The sequence below is a fragment of the Gallus gallus genome, chromosome 15, assembly GCF_016699485.2.
Source record: "Gallus gallus isolate bGalGal1 chromosome 15, bGalGal1.mat.broiler.GRCg7b, whole genome shotgun sequence".
Classification (NCBI taxonomy): Eukaryota; Metazoa; Chordata; class Aves; order Galliformes; family Phasianidae; genus Gallus; species Gallus gallus.
The window spans coordinates 9,305,163-9,326,314 of record NC_052546.1 but is presented as its reverse complement, the minus strand read 5'-3'; the positions used below and the strand labels follow the sequence as shown (position 1 = coordinate 9,326,314).

Below are 21,152 nucleotides of genomic sequence, written 5' to 3'. Positions count from 1 at the left end.
GCTCCCCAGTCTGCCTCTCTCAACAAGACCCTTCTGTGCTGCCTATGGATTCATCTCAAGATAACATTCTTCGGTATAAGGACAGCCTGCTGACGGACACATACAATTAGCAGCCTGCTGACAGGCGCCCTTTCAACCTCTCTGTGGCCCCTTTTACTCAGGTGAAGCTGGTGGAGTGATCCAGGCACCCGTCCTTTGTTACAGCTCTATAAAGCAGAGGAAATAATTCAAAAAGTCTTCAAGGGAATCTGAGGGTAAGAAGAAAAAAAACTGCGACAGGTATTCCATAACTGAAGAAGCAGCAGCATTTTATCACTGTTGAATAGATCCCACTACTGAATCAATAAATGCTTGAGCTTTTTACAGTTCTCCTTAGCACAGGTAATACAACAACCAGGCAAAGAGTCAGCAGCTGCAAGTAAGTAAACCTCAGAGGGGAAGGGGTGGACAAAAAAGAGAGCATTTCTTTCAGGAAAAGCTGCATTAATCCAGATGCATCAATCCCATTAATCCCACGCAGGAATACCTCCTCTAAAATGCTTTCTTTCTGTCTTTTGAAAACACACCCCTGACACAGACAGCACAGGGGTGATGCAGACAGCACAAAGCCACTGGGATGATGTTACTGCTGCCCCAGTCATTGGTGTTCTGCAGGGTACAGGGAGCGCTGGGCCCAGTATGAGATCTCCAAGCAGCACAATTAAGTGACCTTTCTGCAAGGTTCAACCCTCTGGGCGGGAGGGAAGGAAATCCTTTCAGACATCATCTCAGAGCTTCTTGAGATCTTCCTCATTTACTTGTGAGCCTGGTGGGACTGACGCACACGTGGGTCACAGCTTTATGTAACTGTTTTCCAAACAAAACGAAAAGCAAAGTGATCCCAGCACATTTTGGTATGGATTGAACAAAACAGTGTCACACAGTTGCAGGACAGAGCACAAGCACAGCCTCCTCCACACACAGCCAGAGCTCTTTACTAGCAATCAGAGAAATCCCTTCCCTTGAGTATGGGATGTTCATGCACCTGGGTCCCAGACACAGAGCACATCCAGCCCCATCTCTTTCAGCACTTGAGGCCTGACCCTGACCAACTGTTTGGCAGAAGGTGTGCATGCTGTTCGAACCTTCCCTCTGCTCACAGATATAAAATGAAACAGTCCAAACTTATACAGATATAATATACACATATACATATATAGACATATACTGTGAATGGCAGCCATATTTTCTATAGAAGTCTGCCAGTCTCTCCTTCACCTGCCACATCCCGCTTTAAACATCCTTTCAAAACCTTGGAAAGTGTTTTTTAAGTGTTATCTCACTTGCAGACCCCTACAAGCTTCTCACAAGAGGTACAGACCTGCACGTAACAAACCTCAGCCTACTGAGGGCAGGCTTACTGTGGGCCCTGAGGTAGTCCATGGATCTCCAGAAGAGCACAGATGGAAAGTTACGGATTCAACAGACAGTTACACCACATTTCTCTGGTTAAAGCACAGAATAAGAATACTTACAAGCTAGAGAAGCAGAGACTAAGTAGCATCAATCAAGAGAAGAAAAAAATCATAACTATTTATCCTTACCTGGGGAAGAGGTTTTCCTGTCTATCTAAAGAAACAGTCTTTACCTTTTCTCCAATGAAAGGTCTTTCATTTGATCATTTCATTCTGCAGCTTCCAGGATCTCAGAAACACTATCTTGTAGAGCCCTTCCCTCATTTTGCAGTGATCAGTCAACCCATGCAGCATAAGGCAGAAACCTCTTGGCTCCCTGTCTGGCTTAGCGTGGCAGACCAAAGAGCAGATGCAAGTGCTGCCCAAAACCTCCACCAGAATTAAAAAGCCATTCACACAAAGCCATCAGTGACATCCTATGCTCAGCCAAGACCTATGGCTAGGCACAGAAGCTCTCTCCTAATAGCTTTGCTAATTCCCTTTTGGAAGGGCTGTAACAGTTATCACTGATAACAGTTATCACTTAGCACCTGATGAGGAGCAGCTGGGAAGGGGGAGCAGGGCCTGGGGATGCATACAGGTGGCAACAGAAACGTGCTTCTCAATACAGGGCCTACCAGTGGCAGATTCCTGCACAGGTCTGGAGAAAGGAGGGGTTCATCATCCTGAAATTCTGCCAGTGCAGCAGGTAAGACTTCTTCTGCATCGGCACTCTATCATACTGGCTACAGGCAGTTGGATCTATCTCTAGGAGCACCACAGGCTACTGTCCCAAATCTTCTGTCATCTGTCTTCTCTCAACCCTGAAAGACATACATATCCAAAGTTAAATACACCCACTGCTGCGATTCCAGAGGTGTGTGCATCATTCTAGTGCATGAAAAAAAACTACCATGCTAATGGTACCCAGCAGCAAGTCCTCCATCCTACCTGTTGGTCATTTGAAAATAGCTCTAAGTGATTCTCTATCATGCTAGAAGAGTTCATCAGCTTGTCTCACACCTGGCTCCAGCAGTACTGATGTATCCAAAAGACATCTCACAACATCCACCCATCACAAAAACAGCCACAGGGCTGAACGCTGAATCTGGCCGTGGGACAGATATCTGCCTGCAGCTCCAAAAAGCTAATTTGAATCAGACCAAGCCCCACAAACTCAATAATTAACAAAGAAAGTACCTGAAGCCTGTATATTAAGGGATGAGAATGCATTTTAGGTCTAGAGAATCAAGTCATTGTAATCAGAAAAGAAAAAAAATCTGAAGCAAAATCCTTGCATAGACCTTGACTATTCCCTTAGCAGGACAAACCTGATGACTAGTTGTTGTTTACAACGATAAGGTCAGAGGAAAGGCCATTTCCTCTCAACAATTGTCAGAAGGGATTAAAACCTGCATTCAGGCCCGCTTTGAACTAGCAGGTACTCCATTCCCCGATGGTATCAGACTCCATTCAGTGAGGGCTCAAGCAGCCTCCGGGGCATGTCTCCATAATGCCCCTATTGTGGAAATATGCAGGACTGCTTCCTGCACTCACTCTATCTTTATGAAGCTTCACCCTTGTGGTCTGATATCCAGGTCAGGAAGCAATCCTGCAATCACTGTTTAATTAGTCATTTCCCAAGTCTGCCTTAGCTGAGAGCTGCTGTTGCTTGTCAGCTTCTAAGAGGGAGTTTGGGAATCAGAAACATCGCTACCAGATTGAGAAAGAAAAGTTGCACACAGGGTTTGAGACTTGTTTGTATTGCAGGGTGATGTTCCGTATCCTCAATTTCCAACTTTTTTTTCTCTGAGTCGAGAGGATGAAGGGGACATGGCACCTTCTGCAAGTCAAGACAAAAAGTGATTTATAACAAAAGCAGGTTTTACTTTTGTCAGTTTGTTTTTATTGACTGGGCTTTGGACGGCTTGGATTGTTTGTTTGTTTGTTTGTTCTCTTAAGAAATAGCATTGCTCATACAAAACATACTTCAGGAGAGGACTGTCCCAGGAATTCCAGCTGCATACTTGTCTTTGTGGAAGTCAGCACTGAGTCTGAGAGTTCATACACATGCAGCTCCTAACTTTTCCAAATGAGTTCACTGGAAGAGGTATTTCCTCACACACAAACATCAATTTTGAAAGCACGGGAGTTATGTATTAAATTGGAGTATTAAAATATTTGTCTAGATAATGAATGTCTGTGCGAGGAGGAATGCAAAAGGAAAAAAATATGGCTGTTGAAATGCAGCTGTTTTGGGAAACGATTTTTTCTGTTCAAAAAAATAAATGAAGTATTTCCATAACGTCAAAGACCCATTTTGCCATTTTCAGTGTATTGGGGGTTGTCTGGAAAAGCTTTTCAAACAAACAAATAAACAAATAAAAAAAGCAATTATAGGTTATATAAAGTTGTGTAAGTTTAAAGACACTGAAGTCAGAGGAACTGCTCTGATCAAAGTAACATTTTCAGTTTCATTTTGTAAGAAACTTTTATCCATCCTGGAATAGAAAAGGTTTTGAAATCTTTTCATTTCCTTGTAAAATGAGAACTTCTGTCCTTCTCTACTTCCAGTTTCTTTTGCTCCAATGAAATATTTATGAAAGTGTGCAATAATTTACCTGTGACAGAAGGACAACCCTGCTTTTGATAAGTATGTGTGGGGCAGAAAAACAACAACAAAACACAGAAGAAAAACCTTAACAAATCAGAAATCCCACTGAGAAAATTACATATGTTTCAAGAAATTGTATTGGAATTCACAGAAACCAGTGCCAGTGGGAAGCAGAACTGGGAGGGAATTATAACAGGAATTGTGTCTGTCATGTGAGAAGTTCCTGCTTTCTCTCTGGATGCAGCGTGTAACCTGCTCAAATCACATGTTTGGGTCAGTCTCTGTACTAGGCCAACGCACATTGCTTCCAGCAGCTCCAGGAAAGGCTGCATATCTGCTAGAAAAGACTGTGCAGCTGTGTCCTCACCGAGGCGATATTACCCCAGCAACAGCTAAATCCAGAAGACACAGAGATGAGAGAACTTCACATGAACACCCTTTCTCCTCTGCTGCTCTTCTGTGTCTCGAGATCAGTGCCACCTGCTCTGAGCTCTTTATCCCCTGATTTGCCCCAAATTTTCCTACCCACAGCAATGTATCTGGGATTAGCCCCTGATTAGTCTTCTGTTATCTTTCTTTGAAGCTGAGATTTCTTGCAAAGTGCCAAAACACCATATGAACAATTGTTTTTGATACCCACACTGATCAAAGAAGGGTGCAGAAGAGAGCTGTGAAGAGAGCTCAAGAACACCTGTGAGGTGGTCCTCTCCTCCTCCTCACCTGGGGAAACAAAAGCTCAGCACCCAGCATTACCATAGCGCCAATAGCAATAAGTAAATTGCTCTTGTAAGAAAAGAACAGATGTGACAAAGATTGTTCCAGGGTCTATAGCAGACCACAGCCAAAGTACAAGAGTCTAAATGTGCTGGGCAGGGATGGCAAGGGAAGTCACAACTGGGTTCCATCTAGGGGAAATTATTCTTACACTCAATTCATCAATTTATGGGCAAGCAATTCTACAGGCAGCGCTGACTTGATTAAACAGAGCCATAATGACTGTGAGCGTAGGGAAGCACCCAGCCAAGTATGCAAACTAGCCTTCTCAGCCTAGAATAAAAGCTTCCTAACCAATAATTTCATGCTTTTATCTATCTGATCATTAATACAGATACCAAACAATGCCAGCTCAACGTGGTGTCAAAGGCTCTGACAACCTCTAATTGATAATAAATAATTCAATTTCTATCCCAATCCAAAAGTGCTGAATCTTGGGGCATGTTCCAAATAAATGATTAAAAAGAACTTTGAATGTAATTATATCTAACACAATTGGGGATATTGCCCAGATGAAATTTACAGCAACTATTCAGAGCTACAAAATTTCAATGACACTGGCAACTCTTTATGACTGCTAGAAAATGAAATGTTCTTCACTCACGCAATGGCATAGGCTGCATTTCTATCTGACAGCTGTATAGCAGCAACTCAGCCAGGCCAATTGTGCTGCCCACAGAGGTGCGTCTATCCCAAAATCACCCAAGAGAATTTGGGTCCATGGTTTTACCTGATTTTCTTTGTTCTGTACGTGCAGAACTTGATATATTTATTTATTTTCAGATACAGCTGATTATTCTCCCCTTTCAAAATTGCTTGCATTGCAATTAATAAAAGTTTATTTAGAAACTATCACCCTACTCCCTGGAATGAAAGTAAGGCAGTGTATTTCAGCAAGGAAAGTGACTATCTGAACAGCCCTGAAATGATGAACGCAGCATTTTAGAGGCACACCAATTGTTCCCAGTAATTGTCAAAGTCCAAAGCCAGAAGGAACCCCGAACACTTACCAGTGAAGACACAGGACAAGTATTTACAAGAACATCCTTTTACAAGATTTGATTCCTGTTCTCCTCTCAGTATATCACTTGCTGAAATCTTAGTTTCTGTATCTGAAAAAACAGGGATGACAACATTCACTTTGGTTTCTCTGAATTCAAATTGTTTGGAATGCCCATTTTTTCTTGGGAGGATGGTGTATTTAACTGACCCATAGAAGTGGTGCTGCTTGAGAACCTTTTAGATCCGCAGCAGTTATCTCTGTGAGCTCATATGGGTTTCCAGTAACACACAGGGCTCACATGCCTTGTCCAACCTGTGCTATTTCTTCATTTCCAGTTTCTTCTGGAAAATGCAGCACTGGTGCCACCAGAATCCCCCCACTGACAGGCAGGCAAACAGAGCACTAGTGTGAAGATGTAGGGGTCTGTAGAACCTTCTGTATCCAGAATTCTAATCGTGGCTCAGACAAATTTCTCAGTCCTTTACATATTGTTATTTGCAAACACAGAGGAAACAACAGTTCTTCATAATTCACAACAGGCTGTTCTGGGCTTTGACCATCAACTGTGTTGACCTGGCAGATACAGCAGCCAGCTCAAAACAAAGGGATCACTTGCAATGTCTGCAGGATCCTGAGAAGATCTGAGACAAGAAAATAGCTCCATAATTTGCTGAACTTCACAAGTGCCATGATCAGGTGAGCCAGGCTTGTTTCTTCAAGAAAAACATAAAACATAAGGAAGTGCCATGAACACTTGGAACTGTGTCTAGGCATGCGTTACCCAGAGCTGCACTGCGTGTTCCATACTACAGACATTAAACAGTTTGCTGCTCTCCAGCTGACCTAAAGGTGTCACTGTGCTCTGAACAGCTTCAGATCTTGCCCAGCTAGACGCCTTCACATTAGTATTCAACTAACAGAAAGAGGGATTTATAACAATAATTGTAACAGACAGTTATGTTAAACAGCAGATCAGTAGACCATTTAAACATATATTTTGCTTGAAGCAAAGATGTAGTACTACTGAAATCAGTGGTTTATTGGACCCTCCGGGACCAGCCCATGTGCTGAGAGGTCAGAGCTGGGGCCTCAGTTCATTGTGGATATTCACCCTGCCTTATCTACAGGAGAGAAACTCCCTCACAGGTGAGAAATCCAAATGACTCCTCATACATTTTCTTACATTAAATACCTTCTCTGAAGGTGTCTACTACTAGCTCAGGTAACAAAAGTATCATATAAATTAGTGGTGACAACATATTAACAATGATAGAACTTCACAGGTTTTCTTTAATAAAGGAAAAAAAACTTTTAAACTACTATTAAAACCCAATATTTGAAATGAATTGCCAGTGGCGATAATAGAGAAGTCAAGTTAATATCCTGATTTCTCATCCTACAATTGGAGAAAAGAGGCATGAGATGCTAGAAGGACAGTATGCATCACCTTCAGGAAAACAGGCAACACACCCCTGTTAACAGCTCTTCTGCTGAACAGAGGGGGCAGGACAGGGAGACCTGACCTATGATCTGTGTCAAAAACAAATTCTTGAGAGAAAACAAGCCTCTCAAAAGCAAACAAGAAGGAAAATCACTTCAGAACTCTAAGAAGGGTTAGAAATGAGAAAAGAAGCAGGAACGAAGAAAAATGTATTAAAAAGATGGCATCACCTCCTTAATACATCACTAAGTGTTTCGACTTGCAAGCTGTAAATGTCTGCAGCTTCTCCATTTCCACTGCTACACAAGATGGGAAAAGGCTGAGCCCATAGCACCACTCAGGGCTGGTAGCTGGCTCCAGCCTTGCTGACCAGGCGCAGGGTGAGTGCTGCAGAGGTGAACTCAGTTTAATAGGTTGCTACTTACAGGCTTAGGCTGATTTACAGGTGTTTGTACTGAAATATGACCATCCATGTACTCGCTGTTAATCCTTTCCCTAACAAGCCTCCTCCCTCTCTGAAATCCTCCAGCTTCCACAGATAGCTATTTTTGCACACCAAAAAGCAACATCTCCCTCTAAATCTCCTCCCACAGGAAGGGCAGTCTGACTATCACACACCCAACACGCTGTCTGGTGCAGTACAACACCAAACCCTTGGCTGTCTTTGACACAGTGGGTGTCAGCCGTCTGCATGTGACAGTAATAACAGGGATGTCACAGGGAGAGCAGCACAGATCTTGAATCTTTGCAGCCTGGCAGAAAACCTCCTGTTGGCAACACAAGGCCCACAAAGTAGAGTTGAGTGGCTATTGTTGTGTCCTGGGGAGCAGAATTTTCCATTTCCTCTCCTGAAGGCTTTTCTTGCTCTCACACCTGTGGCTCTTTTTCTGCAATTGAGTTTCCATCCAGCTTGTAACCCAGTTCTGGATCCCAGCACGCTGCTCAAGACCCAGCCTGGTGGAGGGAGCTGCAGCATCCAATGGCTTGAGCACTGTGACATTCCATGCCTGGTGAATCAGTTTCTACTCCTGCACATGCTATTCCAGCACCATGGTAATGATTTGCAAACATACATGAGATTAAGGTTCACAGTCTTTGTAATCTAAACAAACAAACAAACAACAAAAAAATATATATATATAACTTTGGATTGAAAGTAAATTTACAAAAGTAGATAACCTTTTTTGCCTTAAGTAATATATCATATAGGTTCTCACTGCACTGCATTCATCTGTCTCTTAGTTGAGTATGGCATCTAGGCATCTACCACTCACAGCAAAGTACAGGTTCTAGGAGTTCAAGACTACATCAGGTCTCACGTATAGTGCATAAGCCTGGGTATTCTTGCTGATATCCTTTGCTCCATACCCACAGAACCTGCATTCCAGCTATTTTGAAGCATGGACTCCCTTTCTTTTTCTCTCTTGTGCTTTAGGGTTTTCACATGGCAGATGAGATGGGCTGTTGGGTCACAGTGAGCTCCACAGCTTTGCCAGGTTCCTGGGCACACTGTGGGAGAGTGAATTACAGCCAGGAAAGCTGCTGCTGGAAGGCATGAGCCTGGTGCTCGGGGCCTTTCCTATTGCATGGACCAATACCACCTGGAGGGAGGTACACACAACCTACCCAGGGCATCAGGATGTCAGTCAACTCAGCATATCCCATAACTTAGAGAATCAAATGCAAAGTCACAAACCTCACACTTTTCAACCCTGAAAAAGTCCAGGAAAATCCTGGAAATGTTTATAGACTTTCCAGGCAGCCAAGTGAAAAACATAAAGCCAAACTACACGAGTTAGAGATGAAACTGGAGAAAGTCCACAGGAAACCTGAGTTCCAAAACAGCTGAGAAATTTCACCTCCATACTGCTGTAAACCAGTCACACTGCAGATCATGACACTGCAGGAACAATCCCATCCAGGATTTCTCACTTCTTTTCAGTGCTACAGAACCAATAGCTCCAGTAAAAGCTGACGGTGACTCTAAGTGCTGATGGTGCAGGGATCCCATTCTCTGAACTACAGAGTACAGGGGACTCTTCGTACGCTTCAGGTTTCATCTTCACCTCTCCGATTCCTGGTCTTACAAGAACAAAGCTTTGAGGTATCTGGGTGCATATCAACACACCACAGACTGTACTCCAGTTTCTGTGGCTGCTACCACTCTCTAAAAGTCTTCCCTAGAACAAACAGCAACATATTTGTATTTTTGCTCTGGTTAGTTTGCCCAAAGGCTTCCTCTTTCCATCTCCTCCTGGCTTTCTCTGATATGTCCTGCTTTTGTTGTTCCCTTGCTATGTGTGCAGTTCTCTATTCTTGCTTCTTTCTGCTCCAAGTCTGCAGAGCACTCACTCATTGGTTACTTAAAATCCGAATAAATTAGGTCAAAAAGCCCGATTAATCTGATGTGGCTTGTTTCACATCAAAAAGAAAGAGTGAAATTGAAAACCACCTTATTGTTCTCTACTGAAATGCTGCATCCCTATTAATTCAGGTGTATAAATAATGCTCTCTAATGCTGCATCAAGGGCTCTGCTGTGTGATTAAACCTGCTTTTCTGACCTGTAATTAGAAACTTTGCCTCTGAAAGTCAGTTTGCAGAGAGAAAAAAAAAGGAGAAAAAGAGAAGGAACCAGCTCTCAAACCCAACAATTTTGTTCTTAATAAATTATTCAGCATTTTTGAAAGTTGAGCTGGATTTCCGTCTGCTAGCATTAACGAACCAAAAAGAAGAAGAATTGAAGGATTCTGACCACACAGTACAACAGTACAGAGCATGGGGCTGGAAATAAGAAGTCAGCTGAGGAGTTCAATGTGTCCTCTCTGCCTGTCCCTGTTCAGCTGCTGCCATTGAATACCTGGATCTGACAGGTCTTATAATGCAGAGTGACCCTCCACCAGAGTCACACTGAATTACAGCTGTGTTTGGGATACAAAATCAGAAGAAAACCCCAATATTCAGTAAATGACTTCTTAGTGTCAGCAGAACCAGACAACGAACACATGAAATAGATGGTGATGGTCCTGAGTTGAGAAACAATATAGAGACCAGACTGCATGGGCACACATAAGCGATATATAGCCTTTTCAGGTCAAGTAATTTAAAGATTAATTCATTAATGATTAAGCTGATATTTTGCCCCAAGGCTATTTAGGCAGTATAAACTACTGTATTATTAATGATGGTAGCCACTGTTAGTTGCAACGGGGTACACCTTAAGTTGTAAGATGAACTTCCTGCTTGGAAATGGGGAGATAGTAATGTCTTTTTGTCCTGGAGTCACAGTAAGAAAAACTATTAATTCAGCTACATGTAGATTCATTTTAACAACAGCAACAAAAACCAAGCAAAATATTTCAATTGCTACAATGAATATTAGCAATCTTTCCATAAACTGGAAACAGAACAAGCTTTAGATCACCATATAACACAAGAACTGGCCGGAGGACAAGAAGTCTCTTGGCCTTGGGTATTTAGCAGCTGTTTCCAGAGTTCTGCTTGATTTCAGATCAGAGAGGTTTTGTGGCAAATTCCTGCTCTGGTTACACACCTATAGCCTTTGTGTTGAGGGCGTGACTGGCATTACAGTTTCAGTCTTCTTTGTCTTCAGGCTCGAGTTTGCCAGGCTTTACATGGGGTGAATCTGAAGTCTGGTAATTCTGTGTATAACTATTTTTCTAGGAACCTTACAAGGTTGATCCAGGGTTTCAGGGAAGCCTTATATATTCCAATATCAAGTTCAATGGGACTTACACAAGAGAGGAGAAACCTATTATTTACATATCAAGGACCCTTTGGTCAATTCCACAATGCCTCCTATCTCCTACAGTGGTTTAGACATGAACATTTTTATCACAAAGAACACAAAGAATCTACCAAAGTATTAAACTGCCACTGGAGGAAGTTCTTCATTCCAGATTGCCCAAGTTCATAGATGTGTGAGGCACACAGCCATGGAGACCACAACTGGGGGATGAGGGTGATGCAGTCCACAAAACAAAAGAGCCCTTCAAACTCAATAATAACAACAACTTTAAGTAATCTGCTCATTTGTAATGTGGTGGAGTCCAAGTTTACCACAGAACTGTCAGAACATAAATCTCATACACAGTACTCCGGATTAGATAGTGCAGCAGAAAGAGCTTTGCTGGGACATTGTGACAAGTTTTATGAACTTCTTAAAGAAACAGAACATGGAAATACTAGCAGTGTTGTTGGGTTGTTGATTAGTAAGCTTCAACATCCAGTACTAAGATGGAAAGAAGCGAATCTACTGACTTCAGAAAATAGAGCAGTACTTGAAACCTATTAAAGCTCCTTTGATTTTCAACAGCATTAAGTCAGTACTTAAAAGCTGGGCCCTGTGAAGCCAGAATACTCACCTTCCTCAAGCCAACCTCTCCCCCATTCTTACAAATCCTCAGAGTGAATCCAGTCTCACCCCACTGCCCTTTATTCTAAGGGCCTCTCTTGTATTTTAACACTCCCCCCTGCTTCACAACTGCCTCATGTGCCACCTTTCCAAATCCCTCTCTCAGCCTCCCCTCTAGCACCCGAGGCACACACGTGCCCAGAAGCAGGCTGCACATGGGTTGGTTTGATGCCCACACTTCTCCCCTTCAGGAATCCTCTTCCCACTCTCCTTGTGAATCCTTCATTCCCTCCTACAACAGCAACACAGTGCCTCATCTACCTCCTCTACATATCACTATCATCATTTCTGTGCATACCTTCAGTGCTGCTGTAGCAGGGTACCCTCATACTAGAGATGTTGAACGTCCACCATCCTTTCCTCCATTCCGAGTTTCAGATCTGTTTTCCTTCAGTTTTGCACAGATTGCATACAAGCTCTGTATTATTTATCTAGCCACAGATCTTTCAGTGATGTGATAACTTTAATTCTTAGAGAGGAGACAAAGGTATTGGTATGTCACAGACACAAATGAGTGCTAGCACCCAATTACTTGATCTACGAATACAGTGATATCTAAATTACTGCTGCTACCCCATTTTTCCATGTTGCTTTCTACTGTTTTCGCAGAATAGTGGTACTCTCCCACACCAATAATAGGAATTTCCTGAATTTTTACAATTGATCAGATGGAGCTTTCAGAAGTTGTCATGTTTCGTAAAGTCAGGGAGAAATAATGTCCAGATGAGAAGCTGGTTTCACGTGTTCAGCCTTAAACATCATGCAAATCAATGCGATCCTTTAGTCCTTCCAACCCTGAGCTGAATGAACCACAGCGGGATAACCTTCAGATGGTATGCTGATATCCTGGGAATAGGAAGGTTTATGTGAGGTTTTCTTGGTGATGTACCAAATAACTTCCAAATATCAGAACAACAGAAAATGTAGATCCAATCGTTTCCAATTTATCAGCCTCCAAACTAAAATATGGCACTACATTGAAAGATCACCTTCAAAAAATAAAATAAAGAATTGTTATTAATAATTTTCTCATGACTCTGAAGAACATCATCTCCGTTCCTCAGCACAAACACTTTTCTAGCTTCCAGAATACAAAGAGGGTTCTGAAAAATCAAGCTGGATGTCTGTGCATCAAGTGAGTCAGAAAGTAGCACTTCTGCATAGAGGCTTTGCAAATGTGATTGAAATCTGAAGCACAGCGCTGTGCTCTGTGGGACATATCTGACCCATACACTGCCTTTCAACTCTGTATTTTCTAAATCACATACATTACGGTTGAATAGGAAGAAAATGTGTAAACAAGAACATAAAAGATCACTGTGAATTCATTAAATCTGATAAGCTGTAAATTGAAGTGCATGAATTCCATTCTCTGAACACCAGGATAAATTTGAAGAATCTCTATTGACTTAACTTGCACTGATATGCATTACAATAGTTTCTAGTGCATTCCAAATAATTATAACAGCAACATTCAAGACCAGAAGACACCTAGTTCCCGTTTGGATAACTACACAAAGGCCAAACTTAGAAAAAAAAGTCCACCATATGAAAGAAAAAATAATAACCTGGATTTATTTTTAGAGGTGGTGCAGAGGTGTAGTTATAGGACCCACCCAACTTGGGTCTGGCTTTAAGAAGCAGGGAGAACGCAAAGCATGACTATTGTCCTCCAGACCTGTTTCTTACAGAAGAAAAAGATCAACTGTATGCCAGGAGACAGAACTATTTGAAGAACTTTGTCAGATGAACATTCAGAGTGGTACTGATGCATTGCAGGGCTCCTTTGCTTAGAGGTCCCCTCATAGGTTGTAAGGAATCCAAATTGTTATCTTGCTTTGATATCTTTCTACTCAAAGACAAGGATTGCTTAGGAACTCTGTACTCTATGGTTAGGATGCTGTTCATTAGCTTTCTTATAAGTTAAAAAAAAAACATTTACGTCCTTTCAGGGACCAAAATGAATCCCTAATGTTTTCATGAATAGTAAGTTTCTCAATCAACACCAGAGAAGGACATCACAATGAAAGAAGGAACCTGAGAAAATTGGGGTGTGGAGGAATTACAAGAATGTAAAATAAAAATGTCACTGAAGCAGCTCAGTCATAATACCACAAAGTTATCTGTGCCTTCTGCAAGAAAGTGCCTCTAAAGTGATGCCCTTAAAACATTCCGCTATGACTGTCCGAAAAATGATCAAGCAAAATGTCTTGAGAGCTCCTCCTGCCGGCTGTTTCCTTAGCTGTCCAAGCCCTTGCCAATAGACCCAATTTGGGGTTTGTCTTTTTAAGAAGTTGGAAAACATGGAAGGCAAAACGAATGCAACGTTTCTTTTATTTGTCATAGCAAGAAGCCAGCATGACCTCCCAGCATCTCTCATACTACTGCCCACTTACTCTCTAATTTTCCAGACAGAGATGCTGGGCTGGCAGGCTGAGGTCAATGCTGGGAGCAGGGCAGTGTGGCAGCTGCAGAGGAGCACAAGGCAAGCCTGGCACTCTGTGATAGCAGGGCAGGCAGAGACCTCAGTAGTAGGCACAGTACCACAGTGCCCAAGCAAGAAGAGTAGAGCAGGTCTGGTAAGAGTAACCAAGTTTAACCGAGAGTCCAAGAATCGTCAAACAAGCCTGCAGATTTGAGGTCAAGTCAGAAAGTCAAGTCAGCAAGTCAAAATCAGAAAGGGTAACCCTTGGACACACCTACAGCCTACCCCAGACAAGGACAGCTCTGTGTCACAGCTCTCAAGGAAAGTGAAGAGGCCCCAGCAGGCTTCTCTCAGCACTCCGGTCCCAGGATACACCCACCATATCAGGGCAGACATTGAACACATGCAGCCAGACCTGCAGGAGCTTGCAGAGTTGGCTGGTGCATGCAGGGCCCTGACAACACACTGCCCAGCACAGTCAGTAAAGAACATAAAAATTACACAAAGTGCTGACAAGAACCTGGGTACAAATGTACCACAGGGGTTGGCAGTGTGAAAGTGGCTGACAGTGCGTACTTCAGGTGTTTCAGGGACTGGACAGGACTGACCTTTTTGTAGGGCATTGTGTGCTTGCTTTTCTTTTGCCAAACTGCTGGGAAACATTTCTTTCAGAGCCAGAATAATTTTTAGATTACCACTGGGATGTAATAACAAAACCTCTCCAAGTTTTTCACCTATCATTTAAAAAATAAATGTAAAGTAATCCTGGCTTCTCGGGAGAAACCCACCCACGTACATCTGTGACATTTTGACTGCTCAGTTTTTTGGCCAAACTATGCCCCAAAAGAAGAAAGCAGATGAGACATATTGGCAGCTCCTTTCCTGCCTTCTCACTGGTGACATTTGCTGTAGCCCTGCATTGGCTATCTCTTGCAGGTATGTGCACGAACCCAAACTCCCAATGCTGCCTGCATGAGGAGGCAGAACATCCTGAGGTTACAGAGCTCAAGAGGCAGGTGCAAACTATCTTTCCAAAAAGAAGCTTGTCAAATCATCAGGGAGAAGAATAACCCTTTCAAAAAGGTTGGCCGTGATTATCTTATAGAGTTACAACAGGAAAAATCAAAGGCAGACACAGAGGGGAAGGGAAACAATATGAGGAGAGTATCCCGGTAGTGTTCCCAGCTGGACTGACACTGATACACTGCTTAGATAAAGGTAGGCTGCTCTGCAAAGACTGTGTGACTGCAGAAGAGAGCAATGGTTTGCTAGAAAAAGAACATTTTTTATCAATACTGATACAAAACAGTTCCAGATTATGTGAGCTATTTTGGAAAAAGAAAAAAACATTAAACATATACGACAGGGATCTGTAATTCTGCTAAGTTGGCCAGGGATATGTTTTGTCTCCTTCTGTATAGAGTACTGAATGTATACAGGACTTAATAAATCTGGTTTCTCTGCCAAGCAATTGTATTTCTGCACTTTATATTTCCAGTGTGAAAAAAATTAATGAAACATTTTAAACCAAAGCCGTTTCCTTGGAGCCTCCTCTGACCTTCTTTCCCTCCTCTCTCAGCCGAATCTTCCCGGCAGGATGAATTCAGACCTGATGTCTGCTCCTCCCACCGGGCTTTTGGATATGTGACAATAACCCAGTCACTGGGAGCTGTGCCTGCTGGTGTCCATTGTGCTGTGTCCAGTTTAAGAAAAAGCCCGGAATGAAATTTATGAAGAATACAATGATTTACAGGAATGGTCAAAGGTTGTTTCTGCACACATCTATCAGCAGCTTGTGAATCCTTGGAAATTAACACACAAGGCTGAAGCATGGGAATGATTCAAGGCTCACCAACAGGCTTTCAAAAGTTAAAAAAATCTGAAATAAAGCACCAATCTCAAACTGCTACAGTCCTGTGGAACAGCTACATCTGTGGTAGGAAACCAGGGTGTGCCTGTGTGGGGAAACTGCCCCAAACCTGCCAGGCAGAGCCTGTTACGTTCTCCAGCAGAGTACTGACAGGCACAAAGAGGGGATATGTACTGACAAGAGGAGCTGCTGGCTGCGCTCTGTGGAAGGCATCATTTCAGCCATGGAAACAGACTGCAGCCACAGCTGAGTACAACCAAGCAATTACATCAAGTTACCTAAGCCCCAGTAGAAGGAAAAGAGACACGCAGCATCCAAGAAAGCCAATACCCATAAAGGAAGTTGCATTATCCGTGGTGAAACAGGAGTGGGTCTGTGGGACAGGGGATACAAGCCACCACCCAGGTACAAGGCCCCAAATAACCCAGCAGTGATGCTCACAGGATGGTAGGGGGCTACCAGAAGGAAATTCACACGCCTTCTTTGCAGACAGGGATTATCTGTGGGATATTATATGCCCACAGCCCACAGTGTCACCTGCTTCCCTCCTTCTGTGGTATCATACATACTGCCTGCTCTGTGCATTTTAGATACATAAACAAATACAGACCTAGGTAGCAAGTAAAACTGCTTTCTCTATTAGCATATCCCACAGTCACACTGCAAATAGGGTTCAGAAACCTTTGCAGATACAAATCCAACTCCCACCTTAAATCAGCACTTTACTTAACAAATGCTTTCATTTGAAGACCAGCTACCTGATAGGAATTCACAACTAGCACTGAGCCCTTTATCTACAAACTTTTAACATTTCTTCTGTCCTGTCCCCCCTTCCATCAGTGTTCTGCAATATTTGCCAGCCTCCTTTATGTCTCAGTTATGCGTTCACAATGTGAGGCAGGCAGACTCATGTGCCCACAAACAGAAAAGCTCCTCCAGCTCACAATAACTCAGCAGGTTTCTGTGATTTTCAGAGACTGCATTACTGTGTGCCCATGTCTGCTGTCAAATTACTGCCTGGATGCAGGCGCCATGGCTAACCTCAGCCTTACCCCAAACACAAAACTGTCCCTAAGCCCTCAGAAACATCCATCTTCTCTTTCAGCACCACTTACAAAGTAGTGTAAGCCTGGCTGATGTTTCTAAGAAATAAAGAGCATGTTTACCTCTCTGAAAACTTATTATGGTTTTATGTCCTTTTTCTGCAACCTCCTGAGAGCGACCGTACTCTGCATCACGAAGTGAAAACGTATCAAAACAGATTTGAAAGATGGATAGTCTTCCTGACGTTTCTAAAGGAAAACGGAGATAAAGCCATAAAAAAACATATAGCAGAGGTCAAAAAATGAAGTCTAAATTTAAGTTCGTTTTTATCTTTAGCATAAGTCCCATGACTTCTCTAACTCTTAGCTGCTTGCCTCAGGCCCTGGCTGTGGCACTACAGTAACAAGGAAAAACCCAGAGCATAGCTACTGTGACCTTAGCCACCTTCCCTTAAAACCCTCACCCTCCTCTGCTCCACGATAGAAAGCTGTTCCTAGAGTTCCTACAGGGAAAGAAGTTATTTCCGTGTCCTGCCTTGCCTTAAATACCTGTACGTAGTGAAGATGACATACAGAGATCATACAAACCTATAATTGAGGCAGGATTTTCTCCAGTCATAGACAGACATTACTGCCTGCAATTGCTGTGTCTGTTTCGACCTTCTCCTCGAGGTGTCTCCACCTCCCATTACAATGTCACAGCATAAAAAAAGTTCCATGGTGGTCTGCAAAGCAGCAAAAGAAGCAAATGGAAAGACAGAACTGTCACTGTTTATATGCTATAAAGTGAATTCAAAATCAACAAACTGAAAGAATTAACATTGTTGCACAAAAAGCAGACAGAAACAGTAACTATGACCGTAACTACAACATATGACATAACTATGACCACCATAATAAGACCATGCTACTTAATAGCAACATTTTGCATACATAAAGGACCCCCAAATTCTCAACGTATCTAAGAAAAAGATACTCCTATTTTTCAATGTTTTAAAGGAAAAACGACACATCAGTTATTCATAGGACTTGTCAAAGTAAGTGAAAATGTACCATCAGAAACAACAGAATCGAGGCTTTCAAATCCCTGTTACTCAGTTAAGTGCATTACTTTAAAGCAGCCCTTGGATTTACTCATTTTAACACAGGTTGGATGAGAAGGAACACTAAAGCAGAGAGACACACGTGTTCTACATCTTAACACAGGATTTTCCTAGTGGAATGGCAATAAGGATACCCTGCAGCCTTTGGTTTCCTCTGCCGTCATGAAGCCTACATTCTCCTGACTATGGTGGTAGCCACGATAACCCCCAATCCATATTCTATGGCCAGTGCATGCTGAGGGAGGCAAAGATAACAAAGGCTATAACAGAACTCTATCAGGGAAGTCCTTTCGGGCCCCATTTCCATCAGCTCATAAAAGGAACAGCCTGGACCCACATGCTGAGCCCTGCTAAGGCTGCTCCAGGCTGCAGCTCTTCATTTGCAAAAGAAATGACCCATTCATTTCTCCCTGACCTCTGCAAGCACTTCAGGCTGCTGGCCCCCCCCACTCCTCAAACAGGTGCTCAGGGACTCCAACCTCGGCCTTCCCAGGCAAGCTGACCTAATGCAGCTTCAAGAACACGGGGGCTCCAGGTGGGTCGTGCATAGGTTAGGATCGTTTACCCCCCTCAAAGCATTTATTTCCCATCCAGAAAATCAGAGACCATATGAAAAGAAGATACAGATGACACGGTGTAACCTAAATTGAAGTTAAATAAATGCAAATCTGCTTGCGTGCACTTGCACACCACTGCACAAGTGATCTCTTCCCTGCAACTGCTGACAGCTGCATTTTGCAGCTGCACTTCATACTGTCATGTGGTTGCACAAGCAGGTCCTGTGGTTCCTGTAAAGAACTGGCTAGCTTCTGTTGTGACTGGGGATTGTTTTGCCTCTGCAGTAGATTTCCAGATTCGATTATGTGTTGATGGATGAACAGTGACCATGAAACTTCAGCAGGGAAATCCACACGCTTGTATTGCACTCCAAGAAAAAGACCCATCTCTTCAGACATGCTCATCACCCAGAGTCACCCTAGAACTCACAACCTTAAAAACCAAGAGCATCACAATCCATATCTTTTGTTCTCAGCAGCCCCATTCTGGAGAGATGATGTTGTTTCACAGCTAGGCACAGGGCAGCCTCTTGTCAAAGGCAATAAAGGCCCTCTATGGCTGAACTGGGAACTCAGTGATGATTTTAAGTCCAAGTTCAGAGCCCCTTTCACCGCACTCATCTCTAAACGACATTTTTCTACTTTGCAGACAGCCTCCAGAGAACGCACAATTATCAGAATGAACATAACCATCTTTAATAAGAAAACTGGTTTGGAAGCTGGCTTGTTTATTTTTAAGTGCCACATATGCAGAAGCTCTGCCACTGCAAGAGGAGTCCTGTGATTCAGAAGCCGAAGTCTGATGCAATTGGGCGTTTCAAGCTGCTTTCCCCAGCAGAGAACAACCCTATTAGTTTGAGAAAGTCCCCTGCTTGCTTTCTCTCTGAGTAATTAAGAGAGAAATCCTCCTCTCAGTGACCCCAATGCTCTCAGCCTGGGCTGATTTACACATGAAAGGCCCCCTCTGTGGGGCTTTCTCCCTTTCACATTCACAACCAGGCAGGACCTATAAATAAAACCTTTCTGAAAACAGGAGCTTTCAAAAAGGTCTGTGTATATGCGTAAACGTGTATGAGAGAAAGGGAATGGATGTGTGCACTTGAGAATGCGTGTGTTTGCATGCATATGGGAAGAGCGAGTGAGCAGAGTGTGCATTCACACGCTGGCCCACATGCAAACAAGTGCACTTGGAAAAGCATCTACACGGATGTGGAAGCGTGCACAGGTAGCTGCAGCACTTACAGGAGTGAGGCTGGTTTCCAGCTAGCACAGTTCCAGAGGGCATTCATCGAAGTCAGCTGAGTCACTCTGAAGTTACACATGGAAAAAAAATGAGAGCAAATTTAGACCCAGTTGTGCACAAGAGGATGCCTGCGACGCACCCTCCAAAAAGCAGTGAAGTCCTTGCAGAACAGAATGGTAGGCTTACGTAGCTTTGGATACATGGAAGCTAACAGAATCAGGCCTTGTGGTATGGGGTCCTCCGTTTCATTGACTGAAGGTGAGATTTTTGAAAAGGCTGCATCTTCTTGGATGAATACAGAGAATGGCATTACATTCAAACAATTACAGCCCTGGAGAAAGTAATTCTCTTAAGAGTTTGTTGGAACACAAAACCCCCTCCACGTTTGAAAATAAACAGTGGGACTACTGCCATGAACAAGAAGGTGGGAAAATTAAAAAGACTGTGATGGCCTTTAACACGCATAAACGGTATAAAGCCCCACACGCCCAGGTTTGAATCCATGCTGTCCCTTCCCCTCTGCCCTGCTCCCCCATATGTCTGTGCAGCCGGAGTATTTCCCTCTCCAAGAGGCCTCAGCAGGACCCTACACAGTCTCCAGGAAACTGGCAGTTAGCGTGACCCGCTCCTAATACAAAACAGGTGACACACAGTGCTGAGCCATGCCAGGACAGACTGCAGGGTTTCATAAAGCAGGTACTGGGCTGTGAGTCTTTGCCCCAGTAAGAGAGGGCTTTTTAAGACCTGGCTACAATGTGCTAATTTGAGAACTGCAAACTACTTCACTCCACTATTCCTTCCCAGCTGAACTGTTTGCTTACTGAAACCAGGTCCGTGCTCTATGCTAATGCAGTGCTAGCAGTCAGGCTATGCTGATGTGGAACTCAGACTGGAGCTGCACCACTGTCTGGTAGGAGGCTCCAGATCAATGTGCGAGGAAGGCAGGCAGGAGGGGTGCTGCACCCTCCCGATCTCATAAACAGTAACTCTTAGATCTCCCCCCTTCCCAATTCTTATGCAAAAATGTAGAAGTAGGCAGGAAAAAAAAAAGCACAAAGCAGGAGACAGAAGGACTGCAAAGCCTCACAGAAGTGCACAAAGCGCAAAATGTCTCTTCTGCCAGTTCAAAAAACTCTTCCCAGCTCCTTGCAGTAGGAAAGAGTGCATGAGTAGGGACACACAGCTCCCCTCCTACTGAGCTCGCAGCTAAAGC

At 43.3% G+C, this 21,152-nt stretch overlaps 1 protein-coding gene across 22 annotated transcripts in view; it reads right to left on the bottom strand.

Annotated features, from left to right (window-relative positions):
• Positions 1 to 21,152, bottom strand: part of MSI1 (musashi RNA binding protein 1) — a 69,541-nt gene that overhangs the window by 46,274 nt on the left and 2,115 nt on the right. For 5 of the 22 annotated variants that reach the window (XM_015275403.4, XM_040648169.2, XM_040648170.2 and 2 more), the window contains exons 3-8: positions 20,126 to 20,270; positions 19,939 to 20,004; positions 17,625 to 17,761; positions 17,160 to 17,285; positions 5,832 to 5,933; positions 2,072 to 2,257 (exon numbers count right to left, since the gene is read on the bottom strand). In XM_015275403.4, the coding sequence (XP_015130889.1) occupies positions 2,072 to 2,160 (89 nt within the window). In that variant the 5' untranslated portion in view covers positions 2,161 to 2,257; positions 5,832 to 5,933; positions 17,160 to 17,285; ... (1 more) ...; positions 19,939 to 20,004; positions 20,126 to 20,270. Of the gene's footprint in view, positions 1 to 2,071; positions 2,258 to 3,176; positions 3,277 to 5,831; positions 5,934 to 7,690; positions 8,368 to 17,159; positions 17,286 to 17,624; positions 17,762 to 19,938; positions 20,271 to 21,152 lie in introns of those variants that run through there. The other 17 variants (XM_046901391.1, XM_040648164.2, XM_046901392.1 and 14 more) reach the window with 14 other exon arrangements.